Raw genomic sequence first — 21,128 nt, 5'->3', positions numbered from 1 at the left:
TCGTCTCCCCCATGTGAGGGGAAGTTGGCAGAGGTGGGCACAGACAAATAGTCGACATTTGAGAGATATTTGCTTTTAGGCTGGATCAGGCCTTGGGAATTCAGACTGTGCATCCAGTGTTACTACCTGGAGCACCAACCTTGGACATTCTCTATATTACCTTTGGTTACCTTGCTTCATCTAAGATCTTTGGTCATAGGCCGGACCTGGTTCAGTGATTTTCCTGCTCTAAGTCCAGCACATTTACCTGGAGTGCACTTCTGTTTAATATTTCTTCTTTACTGCTAGGATACTCACCTTATGCAAGCACTGATGAAGTTCTCTATGTGAGAACGAAATGCGTTAGCGGAGTGTAATGCTCCTATATCGTGTGAATTAATCGATTTGAAATAAAGACTTTATGAAACACTATACCGATTCTCTGAACTTCATTACCTGGCGCACGCCCACCCCTCGCAACAATTAGGATCTGGAACACAGAGGCATCACTTGACGACTGGTGGCAGGGCTTGTTGTGCAGGGCCTTTACTATATATGAAACTGGTGTGAGGTGCAGAAATAACAGTCCGCCGTACAAGTTTTTCTTCTTGTAACATCTCCCTTCCTCACTTGGTTCTCCCGTCCAAAGTGGGGTCAGAACCAGTGGGGACGAGTAGCTGAAGGTAGCAAAAGGCCTGGGGAAGCTCACAAAGGCGGGAAGCCTTTGAAGCTTTCCCTTTGTGGAACCTTCCCATCCTGAGGGAGGAGGCTTAGCACCTCGTCCAAAGATATGCATTTTTCTGGCCCCCGAGAGCAGCAGGCCCTAGACCCAGGGGTCCAGAAACAGGTCTGGTGGTGGAAGCTGAAAGCGGCCACTCAGCCTGGACACTAGTGGTAGGTCGTTTTTCCAGGGTACATCTCTAAGATGCCCTCTGTGTGCATTTTTCCTGAAATCCCACACTGGCATCAGTAAGGATTTAATGTGCTGCGAAGTTTGATACCAAATTTCTCAGTTTTCAGTGCAGCCATTATGGTACTGTGGAGTTCGTAATGACAAAATCCCAGCACCATCTACTCTCAATGGCAGCACTGCACTTACAATGTCTAAGAATGGACTTAGACAATGTAGGAGTACAGGGCTCATGCACTTGTAACCTGACCACTGTGATAGAGCACCCAGCTAGAGGGGTGACTTTATGCCAAGGCAGTGGGTTGTAGGCATGGTACACAGGGATGTGTGCCATGTTGACTCTTCACTTTGTTCTGCACCAAAACACACAGCCTGCAAAGGCAGTGTGGGAGTGCAACTGACGACTTTTGGAGGCGTATGCCCCACGTAGCAGATATCAGAATAACAGAGAATGGCGGTGTTTGTTTTTTAGTATACACGTCGGGATTTGGTGAACAAACCAGCTACGTGGAAGTGGATCATGCGACTAGGATCAAATTACCGTATTTTTAGATATAAAATGTGTAAGTGGGAATGAATATAGTTTTTCCTGAAGAAGGTATTGGCTATCTATCAATTTGCCCACCGAAACGCGTCGATGCCCATGTGAGGGATAATTACTCTAAGTCTGTGGAGAGTTGATTTCTGGATGACTACTGTATTTCCTTCTGTGCAATAGGAACTATTTTTCCTTAGTGTGATTCCCATTTTTTGTCATAATATTGTGCTTTTTGTGTATTGTGTAATTCACTAGTATTGTACCTATGGTAGGTTTGGAACATGTTTTTATAGAAGGTCTGAAATGTTTTTAATATTTGCTCGAATAAATTGTACACATTTTCAAATATTTTTTACATTTCCTCTTTGTTCATCACACTGGTGTGAATCAAGTCTCTTTGACTAGAGTAATGTTTGATGTGGATTGAGTGTTTGTGATTGAAATTGCCCAAAGGGGATTTCAATTTTGACATTTGGGAGTGTAAAGGTACAGGGCCTCTAAGGGTGGCACAATAAGTGCTGCAACCCTTCGAGACCTTCTCTAGTCACAGTGGCCTGGGCACCTTTGGTACCATTTACCAGGGAGTGAACTGTGGCCAGAGAGTGCCAATTGGGTTTGGTCTTCAATGCAGTTTTAGGGAAAGAACATAGGCCAGGGTACCTGATTGGCAGGCGTCCAGGGCACATTCAGACAAGCATATCAGCTGTTCAGCAAAAAGTGGAGGCAACCATGCAGAAAGAGGGCACTTTCTCACACTATCCCCACTCATAAGGCAATTATAAAATGTGGTTGATTCTTTGGGATTAAAATTAAATGGGATAAAACCCTTTGACATAGACCCCTCAGCCATCACAGACGGAATTTCCATTACACAGATGTGATACCTCAATGAAATACTAGGGGATTAAAGTAAAGAGACAGAAATAATGCCATTTGATTAACTATGGATCCCCCACATTTGAGAATTTAAAGAGCCTCATTGAGAGATGGTTAAAATTACACTAAACACTTGCAGGCAGTGCTGCTTGATTAAAATGGTGATCCTCCCTAAATACTTTGTTCTATTCACAAACATGTATGAGCACGAGAGGTTAGGTGTTGAAACCGTATGCAAAGTTCACAGACTAATGTGATTGTGTGCAGTGCCTTCAGCAAAATAGAGATCGGAATTAGATGAAAGGTTTGAAATTCAGGAAAGAACTGGAGAGAATATTGTGCGCACACAAAACTACTACCCTTAAACTACTAACACGCTGCATCATTTAGCATTCCTGAATTTTACATATTATGCCCCTCTACGGTTGAATAAGAAAGATACTGCGCTGAGCCTCAAATGCAACCACTGGCAATGAATTCATTCATCTCTTTTCACTTAGCGTGGGCTAGTCCGAGCATCATCACGCTCTTGGAAAAGGTAGTTGAGAAGAGGATCAAGGTCATGCTCAATTATTTCAAAACAACAGCACTAACAATACTGTTTGGACATACTGCCCACATCATGTTCCACTCTAGAAGACTCATGGCCATTTTGCTGTTGCTGGCTAAGCGCAGAGAGCTCTTTCCATGGCTGAAAAGCCCTAACGCAAGTTTGAAGACTGACTCCGGGATGGCACCACCTGCAATAATGCAGCGAATGCTATTGCTTCACTCCTACCTGCTGACTGATACATGGCAATCACTTAGACCCTAGCTTGTAAGAAAGGAGAATATACTGAACAGCAATTTAGACAACAATGTCATGGCTGCCTGTGTCTAGAACAGGCCTTTAAGGAACCAGCTGTTTGAGGGTTTACCCACATCTTTTACTAATAGGTACTGGTGTAATGGCTCTAAAATGCTTGAGCCCTATAAAACAGGACTCAGTGCAAGTGCTCTGACACGTAAAATGGTGCATGTTTAATTGACTTGTCCGCAATTGGCATTGCCTAACTTACCTGTAAGTCAATAGAAAATGGTAGCAGGGGTACCCAGGGCCTGTAAGTTAGAGTATCTCCCAAGGACTAAAGTACTTTTTGAGTGAGAGAAGGCAAACCATAACTATCAGTCTGCCGCTGCAGACTGTAAGGGCAGTTTTAAATGGCTAACTCGCAATTTAAAGCAATTGCACAACCCAAACCTCCCTTTTTAACGTATGTCAATTACCCCTAAGGCAGGGCCCCAAAACAGGAATGTGTGTTGAAAAGTGGAACCTGTACTTCTTCATGTTCCTGCAGCAAAAACCCTAAATTGTCATTTTTACTGTATTTTTACTGTGGGAAGACTAGTTGTCTCATTGGCAAGTGCAGAGTTACAGGCTGGCACCCCAGTCCTGCTAGCTTCAGAATGGGACTATGGGTGGTACTGTTAGCTATCAAACGAAGCAGTGCATGAAATCAGATTTGATGGTTAAATCAAGTTTAATATCACTGGTGGGCCAAGTACAACTTTAGAAGTTGCCAGTTTAGTTGCCCAAGGTTTCCAATGCCTGTTTACTGATGTACACAGGGCTAGACTCCCAGACTTTCTGCACTCCTGGGGAGACTTGCTAAAGACTCCAAGGAAAGGACACAATAGGGGCCTGCATGGGAGAGAGGTGTTACATCCCTTTTGCAGGAAGTCAAACGGGTGTTAGTCCAAACAGCGATCTTCTAAGGAGAAGTCACCTTTGAGGGCAAATGGGTAACACTTGGGAGAGGGGTGCTCTATTGTTTAGGCAGGCAGGCTGGCACTGGGGACAGGAGAGGAGAAACCAGTTAAAGCGTTTTTTCCAGGTGCACGTAGCCGTCTTGGTAGCCGCACCTTTGGGGGAGGGCTAGGGAGCTTTGAGTGTCAAGAGAGAGGTCTCGCCATGTTGGGAGTGGCCAGAGTGGTGCATACTAGGATAGCCAGATTTCACATTTGCCAGGAAGGGGTCATCAGGAGGGAGGGAAACTGGTAGCCCATTGGCTACCAACTACATCCTACCCTGGGGGCATTTTCGGAAGATACGTGGGGCACCCCTGGCACCCAGAACTTCGATCTCTATCAACTTGGAAGAAGGACCAAAGGAGGATAGCTCTGTTCCACCAAGGAACCAGTGAAGAGAGGTTGCACTGTTAAAAACTGCACCTGGTGACTAGAAAAGAGAGGGACTGGGCCTGCTGTGTCCTGCTCAAAGTGGAGTTGTTTCCATAGCCTAGTCAAGCCAAGAGACTCCAGGGGCCAGCCTACTGGCCTCCTGTTTTCAGCACAGGGACACAACAGCTGACGAAACCTGCTTGGGAAAGTTGGTGGCCTAAAGTCTTCATGCTGCTACGATCCCTGCCACGCGGCACAAAGGACCAACATCCAAAGTACAAAGTTATATCCGAGTTGAATGAACCCGGGAGTACTGTCCGAGAGTTGCTGGGACCCTCAGAAGGCGAGTTATCTACTCAGGAAGGATTGGCCTGTGACTGCGTTAACGGGTGACTAATAGTCCAGTAGCGGCTGGACTTCAGCCAGACAGGAGAGGACTTTGTTGGACATCGAGCCTGCACAAAGGACCCATTCCCTCCTCGCCCTCTACGTGGCCCAAGGAATCTCTGCAGGAAGACCTGCGTCCTATCCACAGCGTGTTCAACATCCTACATCTCTTGCATAAGGACCACTTCATATGAAAACAATCCAACACGGATAAAGTGCCTGGAACTGCTGAAGGACTGCTTCTTCTGTGAAAGTAACTGTTCTTGATCACCTGACTAGTCCCCTGACTATCTCCCTTACGGAGCTCATTGCCCCGAGTACTTCTAACCGACCACAGTGATACTTACCTAAGCGTTCTTTGAAAAAGTTTCAAGGTGTCCAATTTGTTGATTTTATCCATGCTTATTCGCAGTGGAGTGAAATTGCTTGATTTATCATTGCTTGTAAAATCTAGATCTCTGAAACCTTTTTCGTTCTAGTGTCCAAATTCGTATAAAAATATAATCTATTTTTATAAATTGGTGTCAGATTTGTTGAGTGTCATTTCAATTTCTTCTTCAATTGTTTTGGTGGCATTGAAATGCTTTTTACCTGTAGCTCTGAGTAAGACTTGCTGCTCAGTGCCACAGAACCCAGGATTGGGCTAAGGTTTGACAGAGGAAACCTAAGGGTCCTAAAGGGCTTGGAAAGTGTATTACAAGGTGAGATAGCACGACCACACCATATAATACACCCCATTTCCTCACAAGGCTGTAAATCATTGATTTTACAATTGCCCACATGCTGTACTAAAAATGTTCCAAAAACATTACATTTTCGAATTTAATGACATATTGATGCAGTTCTATATCATTTTAACAGTTGAGAAATTCTCTAACCTTATAGTTATACTGATGTTCAGAACATATTCCCGAACACTGGATTATTATGGGTTTGAACATAGTATATCACTGTAACGTGGTTTAATACGTGATTGCTGGACAGATCAATAATAATATGTGATTGCTGGACAGATCAATAAGCATGTTTATGAGGTCTGTTCTCTTAATTTATCTTTGAAAAAATTAAGCTCAAGAAAAAATTAACTCTGTAATTAACCAAAATTGTACACATTCTTGTACGCTCTGGTCCTCAACCCAGAAAAAAACACACAACACTGAACTATGTGCCATCCAGACAGTTTTTCGTTGACTGAGAATCCTGGAAAGGTTGTGCACGTCACCTTGTGACCAGATCAGGCCCAAGAATGGAGAAGACTCCAGTGGGATGACAGTAATTAAAATGTATTTAAGATTTCTATAACAGCTAGCCCGCTATCTACCAAAGGATCGAATGGGCTACTCGCTGCACAGATTAACACAGCACAAGGACCAGGTTCCTGTAATAGAGCTTAGCTTGCACTGCAGTAGATCTAGATTTGACTGATGAAGATTCATACATCACCTGAAGATATTTAGCCTGCATTTTCCTTGTTTCTGTTTGCCTATGTGTGTGCATGAGATAAAATGTATACGTGTGTAGCACACGTGTAAGTCAGGAGTGTGCAAGCATCCCAAAGCAAACGTTGCATGCACAGAGCTCATGAAACACAATATAAAGATGGCTCTGAAATTAGAAACACTGTAAAGTACTGGTCACAATTATACAGGAATCCCATGAAAGAATCTCATGGTAGATGCTGAAACTACAAAACTTAGAAATAGCTTTTGGGCACTGTTTGGATCTTGTCACTACACGGCTGGGTCTGCACACCGTATGGCACTAGAACAGGTCCAACAAGCTCCCACCGGTCTCATCCCACCATCTCTACGTTCTTTCTGCACGGGGACCAGTGGAGCCCAAGCAAAGCTACCTGGTGGAAGGCGGCAGGATCATCTTCTGTGGTTGTGAGGAGGCCATCACTGCTGTTGCCATGGTGACAGGGATGGTACCTTGCAGGTGTGCGTTGGTAGAGGACACCAAAGCATTCTGGGAGGTAACCTGTGGACGCACCACAGGCATTGGGGTGATCTGAATGATCTACAAAACAAGAAGAGAGCAGTAAGGAGATGGGATGGGGAGTAGTGAGGGCAGTTTAAGAAGAGGTGCAAAAGTAAAATACCTGTGTTGGGACCAATTCCCCTGTAAAGCTTGTTAACGCTGTGCCATACTGCCCTGTAAAGTGTTTCTCCAGTGAGCTTGACTTTGTCATTAAAGCTGTGCTCTGATGACTGACTAGAGGTACCCAAAGTGGCCCCCAATCTGAGCAAGGGTGGCTCTTGGTCGTTCAACCTACGCAGAGTGATGTTAGTGGTGAGAGCACTTAGGAAGGTCAGAGTTGCAGACAATTCACTGGTGCTCATGTGGGCAGGCTCCCTTAAAAAGACCCAATGAGTCCACCACATTGACCTTTATCGTATGCTTGTCCAGTATGAAAGACATACGAGTGTGGTTCATTGAGGGCTAATTGTAAAACCTTTTCCAAGATTCCTGAGGCAGTATAATGAGGGTCCACGAATGCCTATGGCCACCAACACACATTAACTGGAAGGCCAGGTCTCCCCTTTTGAGCACCTGGCTCCCTTAGGCTAGCAACTATGAGCAGTCAAGGTTAATCTGGGATGTGGTAGGGGTAAGGTTATGTGAAACAGCAAACACCACACACTATATTTAAGCAGTTCCAACTGGCACTGGCACAAAAGACTTGAAGGTGAAAGCACTTTTTGCGGTTGATGTTGTTATATCATGGGAGCGCTGGCCGCTAGACAACAGCAGCACTAGGGGCTAAGAGTTCTGATTCAGTGGGACACATGTCCCACATATGATGAAGGCAAGAAACCAGTTAAGGGGCCAGGATTCACTTTTTACCAGGAAAAGAGTCCACACAGTTTACCCACAGGCACACTGGTTAGAAGCCGCCTGCCGCAGATCTAAGACATTGTTTGCATTCTCCCCAGTCCCCGCACATCTGGGCCACTGGAGTAGTAGCTATCCTCACTCATGAAGGGTGTCCCAGTCATCTGTGCATAGTGCTGATGATGCAGAAAACTGAAACAAAGCATCTTCAGAGGATCTACATCACTGTCAGGATCACTGAAGAGTAACAGTACAGTCAAGAGAAGGGTTACAGAGCATGACAGCACAGTTTGTTATTCTATTGAGAGACTTTCGGTCCCAACAACCGATTAAGCTCAGATTCGGAGCTCACTTTGGAGGACTACCTTTGTGAACATCCTAGCTCTGATGACTAACAGCACTGCAAGAAATGTGGAGCACCACTACACAACATTGTGAAGCAATAATGGGGACTTCTGTCCTAAATAAAAAGCTATGCGAGGCCCACCACATCCCTCCCAGACCTGCCAGTGTCAAGTCACAACCCCATCCACGCCTCCTGTGCACCGCATTCAGCTTCTCACTGGAGCCAAACTACTGAGTGCCAGGTCTGGGCTTTCAGTCGGTTTAAAAGTCAAATTCACAGAAAACACATACACAGCAAACACACACACTACACAGCAAACACACACACTACACAGCAAACACACACACTACACAGCAAACACACACACTACACAGCAAACACACACACTACACAGCAAACACACACACTACAAATGTAAACACACACACTCCAAATGTAAACATCTAATATATGGGAAGAGCGAAACTCTTTTTTTTTTTAGTAATGTCTGGCAGCACTGTCCATCATCTTCCTTTGCCACCAACTGAATGGTAACATTTCTGCTCCATACTGACTTCCACTAACAAGACAAACAATGTTGCCTAAACACATGTGCCTTGAAGGCTCACTTTACTGTCCACTTCCAGTGTTAACATTACCCTGAATCCCTATAGGATCACCACAGCCCCCCCCCCCCCCCCCCCCCACGGCATATATCCTCAAGACCTGTGCGACCAGCTTCACACCCCAGCGAATTTCCATTCCTCTAAGAACACTTTTAACCAACATGACTGAAATGAGCTTCCTTTAGATGGCTCAATCAACCCCTCGCAGAGGCCCTCCCCGATACCAAAGAGCTCACATACCCCCAGCCCTGCACATGCTCACCTTGCTGGCAGACTGTGTCCCATTCTGCACTGGCATCTGGAACGAGGGCGACACAAGGGGCAGCTGGTTGGGGGCACCAGTCCGAACAGCCACCTGCGGGGGAGCCATTGGGATCAGCATCTTGTTTGGCAGCTGGGCTGTTGTGGAGAGGAGTCCCGGAGGCTGCAGGACCTGACTTGACAAGAGGTGAGCAGAGCCACCTGGTGAGGGGGCCGGTGACAAGGACTGAGCTGGAAGACAGCAGCAGCAAACAGGCATCAAACACACTAACTCGCCAGCCCAGAGTATGTCAACAGGGGACACCAGGCAGGGTGGTACAGAAGGTATACAAATCAAGTCCAAAATAAAGAAAGTGGCATTGAAAATTACACAGAGAGTGATAAAAACAATACAGAAAAAGAAATACAGAAACAAAGAAGGTCTGACAGGTAAAGGGGTTTTAGGAAAAAAAGAAAGGACTGAAGTAGAGAGACAGAAACAAGACAGATAAGTTGTTGACAATTGAGAGAGAAGGAAAATGTTACTTCCCCTGTCGGTATCTGTTCATACTATGTAGTGCTGTAGATTCACATGCTTTGTACAGTCCCGCCACCTAGCATTGGGATTGGACATTACATTTCAAAATAAGAGAGGGGTCCTCCTAACCAAAGGGACAAGACGCCAAAGTGACAATAAGTCAGAAAAAACTTCCCTTTGGATTGTTTAGAAACAAATACATTATGTTTTTAAAAGTTTTTATATTTGACAAAGGATCCATTGAATGAAACATGTCTATATTAGCTTTTGGTTTCTGTGACACTCGTTGGTGATACTGGTTGGATGTTTAGGGATGTGATATGTATTGATGATGGTATGTTTCTAAACAATCCAAGGGGAAGTTTTTTCTGACTTATTGTCGCTTGGACATTACAACCTGTTTTTAGGTCAAGCCTGCGACAGTGCATGCGCTCTCGCTTATGAGACTATTGTGTAAGGTACCTGGCTTAAAGCCCGCCCATTCCCTACATTTTTTGGCTTAGTTGTCACTCTTCTTTGCTGATTAATTGGCCAGCGCAGGCCAAGTGTCACTTCCATTCCTTTCAGAGGAGCATGGACCAAGCTCAGATTGATTTAACCTAATTACTGCACATCCCCTGCTTGTATTGTGATGCAGGTACTATTTATTCTTCCCTACTTCATACTCCCTTTCCCTATACCGCTTTCCTCCTGCTTTAAGTTATTGCAGTACACCCACCTCCTCCTCCTCCCCTGTGTTGCTTTCCCCACCACTGTTGCTGCTACAACCCTCCTGCCCCATACCACCCTTGTGTTGCATTCCCCCATTGCATTGTGTTTTGCATTAAAGATTACACAGCAGTAAGGCTGCTGTGCAACGTGTCTCATATGAGAAGCAAGGCTGGCAGGAATAGGCGCAGTTACTGCCAGCCTTGCTTATCGCAAGCACCAACTAGGAGTACAAAGTGCATGTTTACGCATTGTTAGCAAGTTTTCAAAACGCATAAATAAAAGGCATTGTCATTTTCAATGCCAATAGCTCAAACTCTCTTAAATGCGAGACCTATTGAATTGCAAGTGTTTGTTTTCTGTAGGCACTGGGGATTAAGTGATTTGTCCAGAATCACAGGATGTTAAGCCAATACAGAGACTCAAACCGGGTTCACCAGTTGCAAAGTCAGCAGCTCTGGTTATGTCACATGACAAGAAACTTCTATGCCCCTCAACCCAACTTTTAGGGTGGTAATGCACTTCTGGGTAAAAAACATATGCACTGCCGAGCAGCTTTGACAGGTGGAAGACAAGGACCATCAGAACCATGGACAGTTAGAATACTGATGTTTTACACTTAGCAGTGTCCTTTAATGACATCACTTCTGTGTCAAAGATCCTGTGATATTATTTTGTGAGATGCCTTCGAATACGGTACTGGCACTCCTGCACATATATCTATAAAACGTAAGATCTGTGTAGATAACACATTTTATCTGCAGTAAAGCTAGACAGAGCCTCTCATTCAGGCAGTATTTTCTTCTGCAAACACCACCGTATCAGAGCGGTCTAAACTACTCATGCTCTAATAGTAGTAGTCTTGCTTCTAAGCATGCTCTGTTTGACTCAGCCAGAAGCAGAGCATGCTCAATAATAAAATCCTATTTTCACCGAGTGGGTTTAAGGAGGGAGCTTTGCATCTTTTATCTGACAATAATCGTTGACAAAGTATTACTTCTGATTTACAAATCTGACTCCTTACAGATTAGACACTAGGCTTTTACCTGGCAAACGTTTAAAAACAACCTGTGAAGAGATGTTTCAGGAGGAATCAGATCAGGTGAGCAACACATCATAAACGTTACAATCTCACACAAACTGTTCATAAAACGAACTAATAGTGTTTAAAGCGATGATCGCTGCAGTGTGATTAGCGTCTTAGTCTCAAAGGTAGTTATAGAAATCTTTGTACCAAAACTCAGACTAGCAAACACAAATTCACACTAGCTGATTCCATAAATACAAGGCCCCTGCGGTACCTCCGCTGCACAGAAGCTATATGGGTCCTCTGGCATAGACGATGCACTGGGCCACGCCTCTATGGCCCAGGCCGCCCACGTGATTGCTTGCTGCTGCTGGTTGCCACGGAGATCCCTTATTCTGGTTCAGACAGCCATTATACAGGGAAGAGGGGTTGTTGTTGACAATAGGCGTGTGGCCGCCATTGGCTTTCCAAGGGGAAAAACAAGCATTTACAATGCAACGGTCTCGCCTTTGCAAAAGTTAGAGCTAATGGCATTGTACATGACAAATGTTTTATTTGTGTGTTGGTTTTGAAAACAGATAAATAAATGGCATTGTCATTTACAATGCCAATAGCTTAATCTCTCGCAAATGCGAGACCTATTGCATTCGCACCTACACACAGAGCCACACACACACAGGTGGGAGGTGACGGTGACTTGCAGGTTCAGGGCTGGGAAGCGGTAAAGGGAGGTGAGGGCTCAGGGTTAGACAGGATGCGAGGGTGACCTGAGGGTTCAGGTGTGGGTAGAGGCAAGGTGAGGGTGACTTTAGGTTTGAGGGCTCAAGGGTGGGTAGAGGTAAAGGGAGCGGAGGGTGACATGAGTGTTCAGGGATGGCTAGAGGTAAGGGTGACTTGAGGGCTCATGAATGGGTAGAGGCAAAGGGAAGTGAGGATGACTTCAATGTTCAAGGGTGGGTAGAGGTTAAAGTAGGTGAGGGTGACTTGATTGGATAGCACGGTATTGTACGCCCTATCATTGTACAGTATGTAATTTCACTGTATGGTATGGTTTGTTTTTTATGGTATGTTATGGTGTGGCCTATTATTGAATAGGATGGTATGATGTAGTATAAACTTTAATCGTACTGCATGGTATGGGCAGCTATTGTGTAGTGTGGTATGGTATTGTATGATTTATTATTGTATAATATAGTATGTTATGGCCTGCTATTGTATAGTATGGTTTAGCGTGATAAGTCATGGCCTGTTATTGTATATTATGGTACGAGTATGATATGTTGTGTTATTGAGGCATACAAACTATAACCCTGTAAGAGTACACATACACATGCATTTAGGCACGTTTCAATATCACCAGTTGATACAATTTAAAAATATGTAACTTACATTATCTTTCCCAAGTTAGATAGGAGGGGGGCATTACACAGAATTCGAACAAAAGCACCCTTAATGAATGCTGCAACATGTAACTTTAAAAAAATTTAATACATTGTATTGTTATGCAGCTCAGAAGACTGAACGGTATAAGGCTTATTGGAAAGTGAAGTTTTGAATAATCTGGAAGGTAATTAAAGAGCATGGGGAGCTATAGGCCTAAGACATAAAAACCCAAAAACGAAGTAGTATAAAAACCACAGCTAAATAACGAGACAGAACGGCAAAGAAGTGTGTAAAAAGACTAGATAAACAAACACTATACACTCCAAAAAAAAAGTATTCCAATGAGAGCGCAAGCAGCAGAACACTAATCAAGAAATGAATCAGTACATGGTCCATGCTCCAGGGAAGAAAACAAAATCACAAACACAAACTGAAGCCAGAATGCGCAGACGCACAGTCTCAATCGCAACCTACTCGACAAAGAATGTATACCCGGACTAGAGCCTCAGCCACCTATCATAGTCAAAGTGTGCCAAACCTATGTTATGTTTTACCCCGGACCCATATGTCACATTTAGACACTGGCGTCCGTCAAGATGCATGCATGCTCCCGGACCCACACAGAACAGACAAAGCCCATCATGACACCAAGATACATGCATGAAAGTCTTGGCCCCGAACTACATGTATATATCGGCCCCTGATCGCTCCGCCTACAACATACGCATGCTTACTCTTGTCCTGTCGTCTTCCTGCATAGGAAGCATGTATGCCTGATGTGGAAATTGTAATACCACCTCCCTCAGGACCTCTTACATGCCAGCCACAGCAGTCATCTCCTTCCCAAGAAGCCTGCAGGCTAGCCACAGCCTTCGTGACAGATATTACGGATGTAGGGTCTACTTTCAAAGGACCAATCCATACTTTCCATCTTCCACCTACCAGATCAATAGACTGTCCCTAATGAAACCAGGCATGTAGCCCTAATGACTGGTCCACTCAACACGCCGATACCATGCATGCTTGCCCATCTACCTTCCTGCTAGCCGCAGCCCAACCATAACAGTTGTTTTTACCCACGAACTACTGCATAACTGACCCTGTGCTACAACTCATCCCTCCTCCCACATCCCATACCTGCATAGCAGGCACCCTCCTTAGTTCCACATCATTGAACCAGAATACATTTTTAGTGGCCAGGTTTTTGTAATGTAAGAACAATACCCTTCATGCCCGCCCGAAGACACGTACCCCACATACACACATAAAACGGCACTTAAATAAAAGCCTACACTTTTAAAACATACACCCCGAACAGAAACATACCAAAGAAAACATTGCGCATACCCTCTCTCCAATGGAAACGGACAAAAACACAGACTACTTCTAAGTAAACAACTCATAGTCTTAAAAAGCAACACAAATCCCGCAAAAATGTAGACAATGCACAAGAGCACAGGGAACCTACCGAAAATACTTCCCAAAAGAAAACCACCGCATACCCCCCTCATAAAGGAACGAACACTGACTACTCTAGTACCATATACCCCCAAATCACATAGTCTCCGCCAAAGTCTCCCATGTCCGTACAGAAGCCCATAACCCGTATATCCTCTAAAATAATACACTCTGCAATACTGCCTCGATTATCTCCCCCCCTTCCACCCAAAGCAGACACAGCTGCAGTTCCTTACCGGCCACGGGCTGCAGCCACACTAACGACAACAGCAGGGCGTCCAACCCCCGCAGGCTCTGCAAGGGGACACCGGGGCAGCTAGTGGAGGGGGCAGGCGAGCCGTCCCATGGACAGAGTCTGTGCTCTCTTTAAAGGCACAGACCCCACTACTGCGTCTCACCTCGCCACTCGTGTTGCCAGGTCTGAAATCAAAAACAAGCACACTCCCCCTTGAAAAGAAGCCTAAAACAAGCGCACGCCCTACCAAAAGAAAATACTAAACAGGGCCCTTACTGCTCTAAACATATTCAATGATCAGATCCTTCATTATCGGATCAATATAACTATACTGCAACTATAGTGGCCGGCATCAACAACTGGGCTACAGAAGCACTTTGATATAACAATTGCACTGGTTTAGTAGACAGTCTCTGAAATAGGTAGGAGTCCGAAACAGCAACAGGTCGGGCGGGCTGGGCGGAGGAGGCACGGACTTACCCAGGGGGGCAGCTCCGCTGTGGAGATGCGGAGCTTCACCGACTTCTCCTCATCCTCCAGGAAGGCCAGGGCCCGCGAGAGCCGGGAGCCCTTGGCCAGCTTGTTCTTCGGGCGCCATCTTCGGAGGAATGCCAAAAACAAACCTTGGCAAAAAAAACCAAAAAAACAACATCCGCCCACCGCCGCAATGATGATCGCAAGGGGGCGGAGAGGGAAAAAATGTACGGAACGCCCACGAATCGCCTTGGACAATGACAGACGCCTCTCTCTTCCAATGGCTAGCCTCCATTTATGGAGCTAGCCAAAGGAAGAGAGAGGCGGGACAAAGCCACATACTGTTCTCAAAAGATTTTGCCAGCGTGAACGCTGCTGCGCAGCGGACGCCAGGCGAAACCTAAAAAGGCATGAGGCTGCTAAAGTGAAAGCGTGCTGTTCAAGCAAATAGAATATTAAAGATAAAAAAGGAGCTCGTTCTGAGTAAAGTAAATGGGCACAGCCGTTAAAGTAAAAGCATGCTGCACTGCCAAAAATGAACCGAAGGGGCCCGGCAGCTATAATTAAAGCGTGCCATGCTTGCAAAATAATTAGATAAATAATGCAGATGAAAAGTAGCAAGTTGCGAGGGAAATAAATGCGCCCGGCCGATATAAACAGTGCCGCGTTGCCATTAAAAAAAATACGTAGATGACAAAGTGCAAGCAAAGTGGGCGCCGTTGCAGGAAAGCATGTTGTGTCTACAGTAGGATAATATCATTAAGGAAAATAGTGCTCACAGACTGAAAATAAAAAATACTGTGTAAAAACACAAGTAAAAGGACCAGTCCTCGTGTGAGGTTACAAATGCATAAAAGGTGGCCCTAAGGAGGGACTAACAAACCTATTAACGACTCACAAGCCAACATTTACAAAGGACGATAACACAAGCCAATGAAAAACATGGGCAGGAAGTGGGCAGAGTTCCAAGTCCATATCTGAATCCAGCATGTCTTGAAGAGACACTGCAAGCATTGCCTAGGTGATGCCTAAAAAGCATTGAGAAAGCAAATAGATCTAGCATAAACATGACCTATTGGCTTTGCCAATACTTGTTCTTCAACAAAATGTCTAGTCAAAGGATGTGGCGCAACTCCTCCTTGGGCACAGAATGTGCATGTGTACCATCCCCACCTGAGATTGTTATTTGCTCAGCGGGTGAAAGAGTGTAGAGTACGACTGATGTGACCTAAAACTGAAGTTGGAAAATAGTGTGTAATTAAGAAAATATGTGCCATTACTGCCAGCCTCTAGGGAGGAGCGTGCGCACATATGAATCTAGAGAACCACACGCAATGAAGAGTTGCTTACAGTGTAATAAATGTTTTAAATTCGTAGCATGGGTGGCTATTGATACATGTTTGCATCAACTGTAAAACAATTTCCTCCCAGCGGTGGCTAGCAGGTAGATGATGCAGATGAAAAAACGTCCCTAACACTGTCTGGCCAACTATAGCTTGTTGACAAGCTATACGTCTAACAAACAAATGCTTCGGAAATGTGTGCAGTGTTGACCAGCAACCTGCAGTGCAGAAATCAACTAATGGAGTTTTATCTAGGAAAGTCATGGGTGGCTCCCCTTTTACATGTTGAATGAGCCCTGGGATGCAGGGAGCACACGTTTAGCTTTGACGTAGCAGGTATGTATCTATTTTACAATCCACCTTGCAATAATTGCCTTAGAAATAGGGTGACATCTGTAGGGCTTAGCAAAAGCCACAAATAGCTGGTTAGCGTGAGGAAAAACATGAATGCTGGCATAACACTGAAGATGGGTAACACTCTTTCCCCTACATAATCAATTCAAAATTACTTTATTCGGTATAAAAACAATACCATACAAAGTGCATAATTATTAAAAAAGAAAGGCATTACAACCGCTGGGAGTTACGTAATAAAATGAGGGGATATAAGAACATTCACAATAAAATTATTTCAGATCATAAAAGTCATATTAAAAAACGATTTATACAGTGAAAGCGAAAATCCTGTGCAGTGTTGATGCAGCCAACCCTTCTGTCACCAAGGAGGATCATACACAGTTATTCCTCACCTCTAGTGTTCCTTAGTCTCACAGCAGATCTTAAAACATGTACCATGCTAAACAGCGTTAGTGGATCTGCTGACAGTTTTAGAAACCGTAGTGCCACCTTTGCCTGGTTGAATCTGCTTTGCCTTAAAATAGCTTTTAAAAACACTGCCCTTGGGTACGCGTAGAAGGGGCCTATTAAAACGAAATGAAGAGTATCCTGCGGAGACCGCTGGTCGCAGCCGCACAGTCCCTTTATCTCGATATCTGGTGTGTACCCTGCTGGAACAGATAAAATGTGATGCATGAGATTCAAACTAAATCTGGTCATTAAGAATCTGTCATGTTTGTTGTACATATAGGACAGGTAAAATTCCATTCCTGGAGTTTATTTAGTTAGCAAGTGGGCCTTCACCGAGAGTTTCATCAATTCTCTGTCCTCCCTTTCATTTTCTGTTTGCCTTAAGAATTCCATCTTTATGATGCCTTTGTCTTTGGGCGTGAGTTTAGTGGGTTCATCTAAGTACTTGACATAGCCCAACCCTTCCAAGGTTTCCCTTACATATTTGAGCCAAGGTATCATTCGTCCCCTATCCAGGGCAATGCAGTCCGTTAGTATTTGCCTGCTTAGTGTGGCTTCAGGGTTCGTCCATATTTTAATCCAACAGGTTATGGGTTTGAGTCTTAGCCTATCGCTAATATTGGTGAGGCCTAACTCCTCATGGACGATATGGGAAGGCGTGCTTTGTGGTACCTGCAGAACCCTTCTCAGAAATCTATTTTCCTCATTTTGAATCAGCATGGTATCTCTAAAGCCCTATACCTCACTTCCATACAAGGTCCTAGCACAGCATACAGAGCTATACAGGTGCATTATTTCATTCGGTGACCAGCTGCCTAGTCTTTTTGCAAAATTCATAATTGAGCCCACCGAGCTGATTTGTGCGCTACATTTGTCATTAATCAATGTTTTAAAACTGGGGTGCTTATCAAATAAAATCTCTAGATAATTAAATGCCTGCACTTTTTCTAATTTGTGAGACCCAATTGTGAAGAAAAAATTCTTAGATTGTCTTTTCCCTGTTTCCATTACATATGATTTAGTGAGATTGGGTGTTCGATCTAGATCCTCCATGAAGCTGGCAAAGCCATCAATAAGTGACTGTAATCCTCGAGCGGTGCGGGCCAGGGGTACCGCGTACAGTAGAACCGGTATACCTCTCCTGCCTATATGCGGACAGTCCACCCCTAGATCTCCTAGCGCCTTCTCTGGTCCATTTATGTATAATGTGAATAGGAAAGGCGCCAGGATACATCCCTGCCTCACCCCTCTTGAGCAAGGGAAATGATTAGTTGTATTCCCCTCTATTCTGGTGAAGCACTCTCAAGATGTTTATCAGGCCTGGGTCAACACCAAGCAACCCTAGGGATTCCCACAGTTTCCTCCGGTTGACCCGGTCAAAAGCTGCGGTCAGGTCAATAAAGGCCAGGTACACCGTCCCCTTACTTGACACGGTGTACTTGGCCACTAGATGGTATAGATTAAGGCATTGGTCCGTAGTGGATCGGCCGTTTCTAAACCCATAATGGGTATTCGAGATAATATCATGTTCCTACGCCCAATCCGTCAACCCATTAAGGATGGCCCTTCCCAGGACTTTCACTGTCACATCTATTAACAAGATCGGGTGGTAACATTGTGGGTCGCTCCGGTTTCCCTTTTTAAAAATCGGGACAATAATGGCCATGGACCATGACCGTGGCATCCCTGATTCCACTGCTGTATTAAGAACTCTTGTGAGTATCGGGGCCCAAAGCTGGGTTACCAGAGGCCTTAGTGACGACTGGTGGGGCGACTAAAGGGGCAGAGTTTGTGGTGAGTAGAGAATTTTTGGAGCGTGTGACCACTTCCGTAACTGACCCTTGTGAGGAATCTGATTCATCCGCATCCAATGTTATTAGGGCTGTCCCTTCCCCAAATCCACTCATCTCCACTAACCCTGGGGGGGTAACCGCGTGCCTTTTTCTTTCACCTATGGAAGTTTGGGCTAGGTTTAAGTCACTTCCGGTCCCCTCATTTGATTTGGCTAACTCGCCGACCCCCTGTACTAGTGGGTTGGTATGAACTTGTGCCTTAGTGCAGAGAATGGGTGTAATGGGCACAGGGTTAGCCTGGTCTAAGGGAGTGTCGACTCTGGGAGTTATTTTGCCCATAGAGGATCGTTTCCATGCAATTAGTGTGTCCAATGACAGTCTCTGTTCTGTCAGCTGTATTTCGTGCGTTAGGAGGGACTCTGCTCTTGAAATAAAAGCATCCAGGGTCCCCTTCACTCCTCCGCCCACCCTAGTCTGTGTGGGCTTACATTTCGCCATGATCAAGACTGGGAGAATCCCTTCTTTACTGACAATGATGATAAACAGTACCTTTGAATAACTCTGAACAGTCAATAGTCGTCGATTTTGCTTCCAGGGTCTGCTGTATGACTGACTCCCCCAGGAGCGTTGACAGCAATAGGCAAATCCGGTGGTGGGCCTTAGGGGAGTGGCCCAGCCCAGCCTCCTCTGGCTTCTGATGGTGTCAGGATCACGTAGCAGCGCCTACCTGATCATTGAACTATATGCCCCATAATGCACTGTGTCGTTCCTGGTCTTATAAATTGGGGCGGGCTCAGAGTCTTTGTGCGTGATTTTGTTCAGTACCTGTTTCCGGAGTTTCCCGCGTTTGATGGAAGAACTCTGCTGTGCTCTGCCCCCTTTTGGTTTTCACAGAGATTCCCTTGCTACGTGCCTTGTTGCTGCTCGGGGTTCCTTGAGCGCGGTGCTTGCCTAGCACCTTTCCTCTAGACCTTTGCTTCCGGGTCTTGCCGAGTCGGCTGGTGAGCAGGCTGTTCACCGGCCGCGACCTGGAGTTGCTGTGCCGAGGACTCATAAAACATCGGAAGCGTGAGTAATAACTCTGAGCTACTGAGAACTATTGGCACCTATTACGTTTTGTGTTTTCTTTCATTGGCCACTCGTAAACACATTCATTGTTCGTTTAGAGAGCGGAACGCCGTGGCTTCGCTGCGCGTTACCGCTACGAAGTCCCACTTAGCTGGAAAGAGTTGGAGGTCTCATGTATAAGTGCCAAAGCGGAAAGTGGTAGAAGGATCTATACTTAACCGTGTTTGGAGTCTGGTTTCTGGTCTGGTTATTTTTTACTCTGCTAGAAGACTCTTAACTGACCTTTGCAGCGGAAGATAGTAGTAGGAGGCTACATCTTACCGTTTGTTTATCATTTACTTTGATGTTCTTGGTTTGGGTGAAGGAACCCTTTTCTACCGATTTTGGACTGAAATATTCTCGGAAAGAGTTGGAGGAGGATTTCGCTTTCATTCCTGGGAATAGTGCTACGTAGCATCTTCACTGTATGAACACAATACTAGGGGGTGCGTTATTGTTCCCATAAAATGTTCTTATTAGCGTTGCATACACATGTATGAGTATGAGGAATAACTTGTCTTTTCTATCATCAGGGATCAGGATCATATATCGTTATATGTGTGTATATACCTACTGCAGCAGGAGGGCACTTTTGGATAATCTGAACCAGGTGATTAGAGTGACGTTAGCGAGAATGAAATGAGAGTAGCATTTCATATGTGAAGTTAACAGCAGTGTGTTTTCTCTTTCAGCTATCCCTTCCCTGCTGTTCCCTTCCGTCCCTCCCCGTTTTCTTTATTTCCCTCGCCCGATCACTCGAACACCCTGTGTAATTCATTATCAGGGTGTTGGGGAGGTCAGGAGGTGGAGCCAATATTGCTGCGATTGGACCCTGATGAGTGCATCCTGACAGATGGCCACAGATGACCCGCCCTTTGCCCAGGCTTAGCCCGGCGCTGCCTGCGCACGTCCCGCAACGGCTCTCCTGGATTTTTATGGGCCTCCGGGCGCGGAACAGGCGTGTGCGGCTTTCTGCCGCTAGGGACACTGGGTGATGTAGTCCCCCCTCCCTGCGGCCGCGCTGAGATTTCAAGAGGCTGCGGCGGCAGGGGAGGGAGGGAGGGGGGGGGGGACCAGCGTTAGGGGCAAGGTGCGTGGCGCTTTCAGCAGAGAGCCAGAATCTGCCAGGGACCACAGGAACCAGAGCAAAGAAACAGGTCAGTTCAAGAATTAAGTTCGAGCCCTGCTCCACCGGGGCTCTCCTGGATTTTTATGCGCCTTCGGGCGCAGAACAAGCGTGTGCCTGCATAATCAGAATATCGAAAGAATATGGCAGCTCAATGGTTTGGTTAGTATGGAAAGGTGAGAGTACCCTTATATAAGAACTTTCAACTTGCTCTAAGGACCACTCTACTCTTCAGTACCTGAATGAATGGTTC

General features: G+C 45.4%; 1 protein-coding gene across 2 annotated transcripts in view; it reads right to left on the bottom strand.

Moving 5' to 3' along the window:
• The window catches only part of CIC (capicua transcriptional repressor), a 445,344-nt gene that overhangs the window by 145,530 nt on the left and 278,686 nt on the right, over positions 1-21,128 (bottom strand). For both annotated transcript variants that reach the window (XM_086933054.1, XM_086933055.1), the window contains exons 12-13: positions 8,899-9,128; positions 6,703-6,869 (exon numbers count right to left, since the gene is read on the bottom strand). In XM_086933054.1, the coding sequence (XP_086789180.1) occupies positions 6,703-6,869; positions 8,899-9,128 (397 nt within the window). The remainder of the gene's footprint in view (positions 1-6,702; positions 6,870-8,898; positions 9,129-21,128) is intronic.

This window comes from Lissotriton vulgaris, chromosome 7 (assembly GCF_964263255.1).
Source record: "Lissotriton vulgaris chromosome 7, aLisVul1.2, whole genome shotgun sequence".
In the NCBI taxonomy this organism is placed as follows: domain Eukaryota; kingdom Metazoa; phylum Chordata; class Amphibia; order Caudata; family Salamandridae; genus Lissotriton; species Lissotriton vulgaris.
This window is presented reverse-complemented; position numbering and strand designations above follow the sequence as displayed.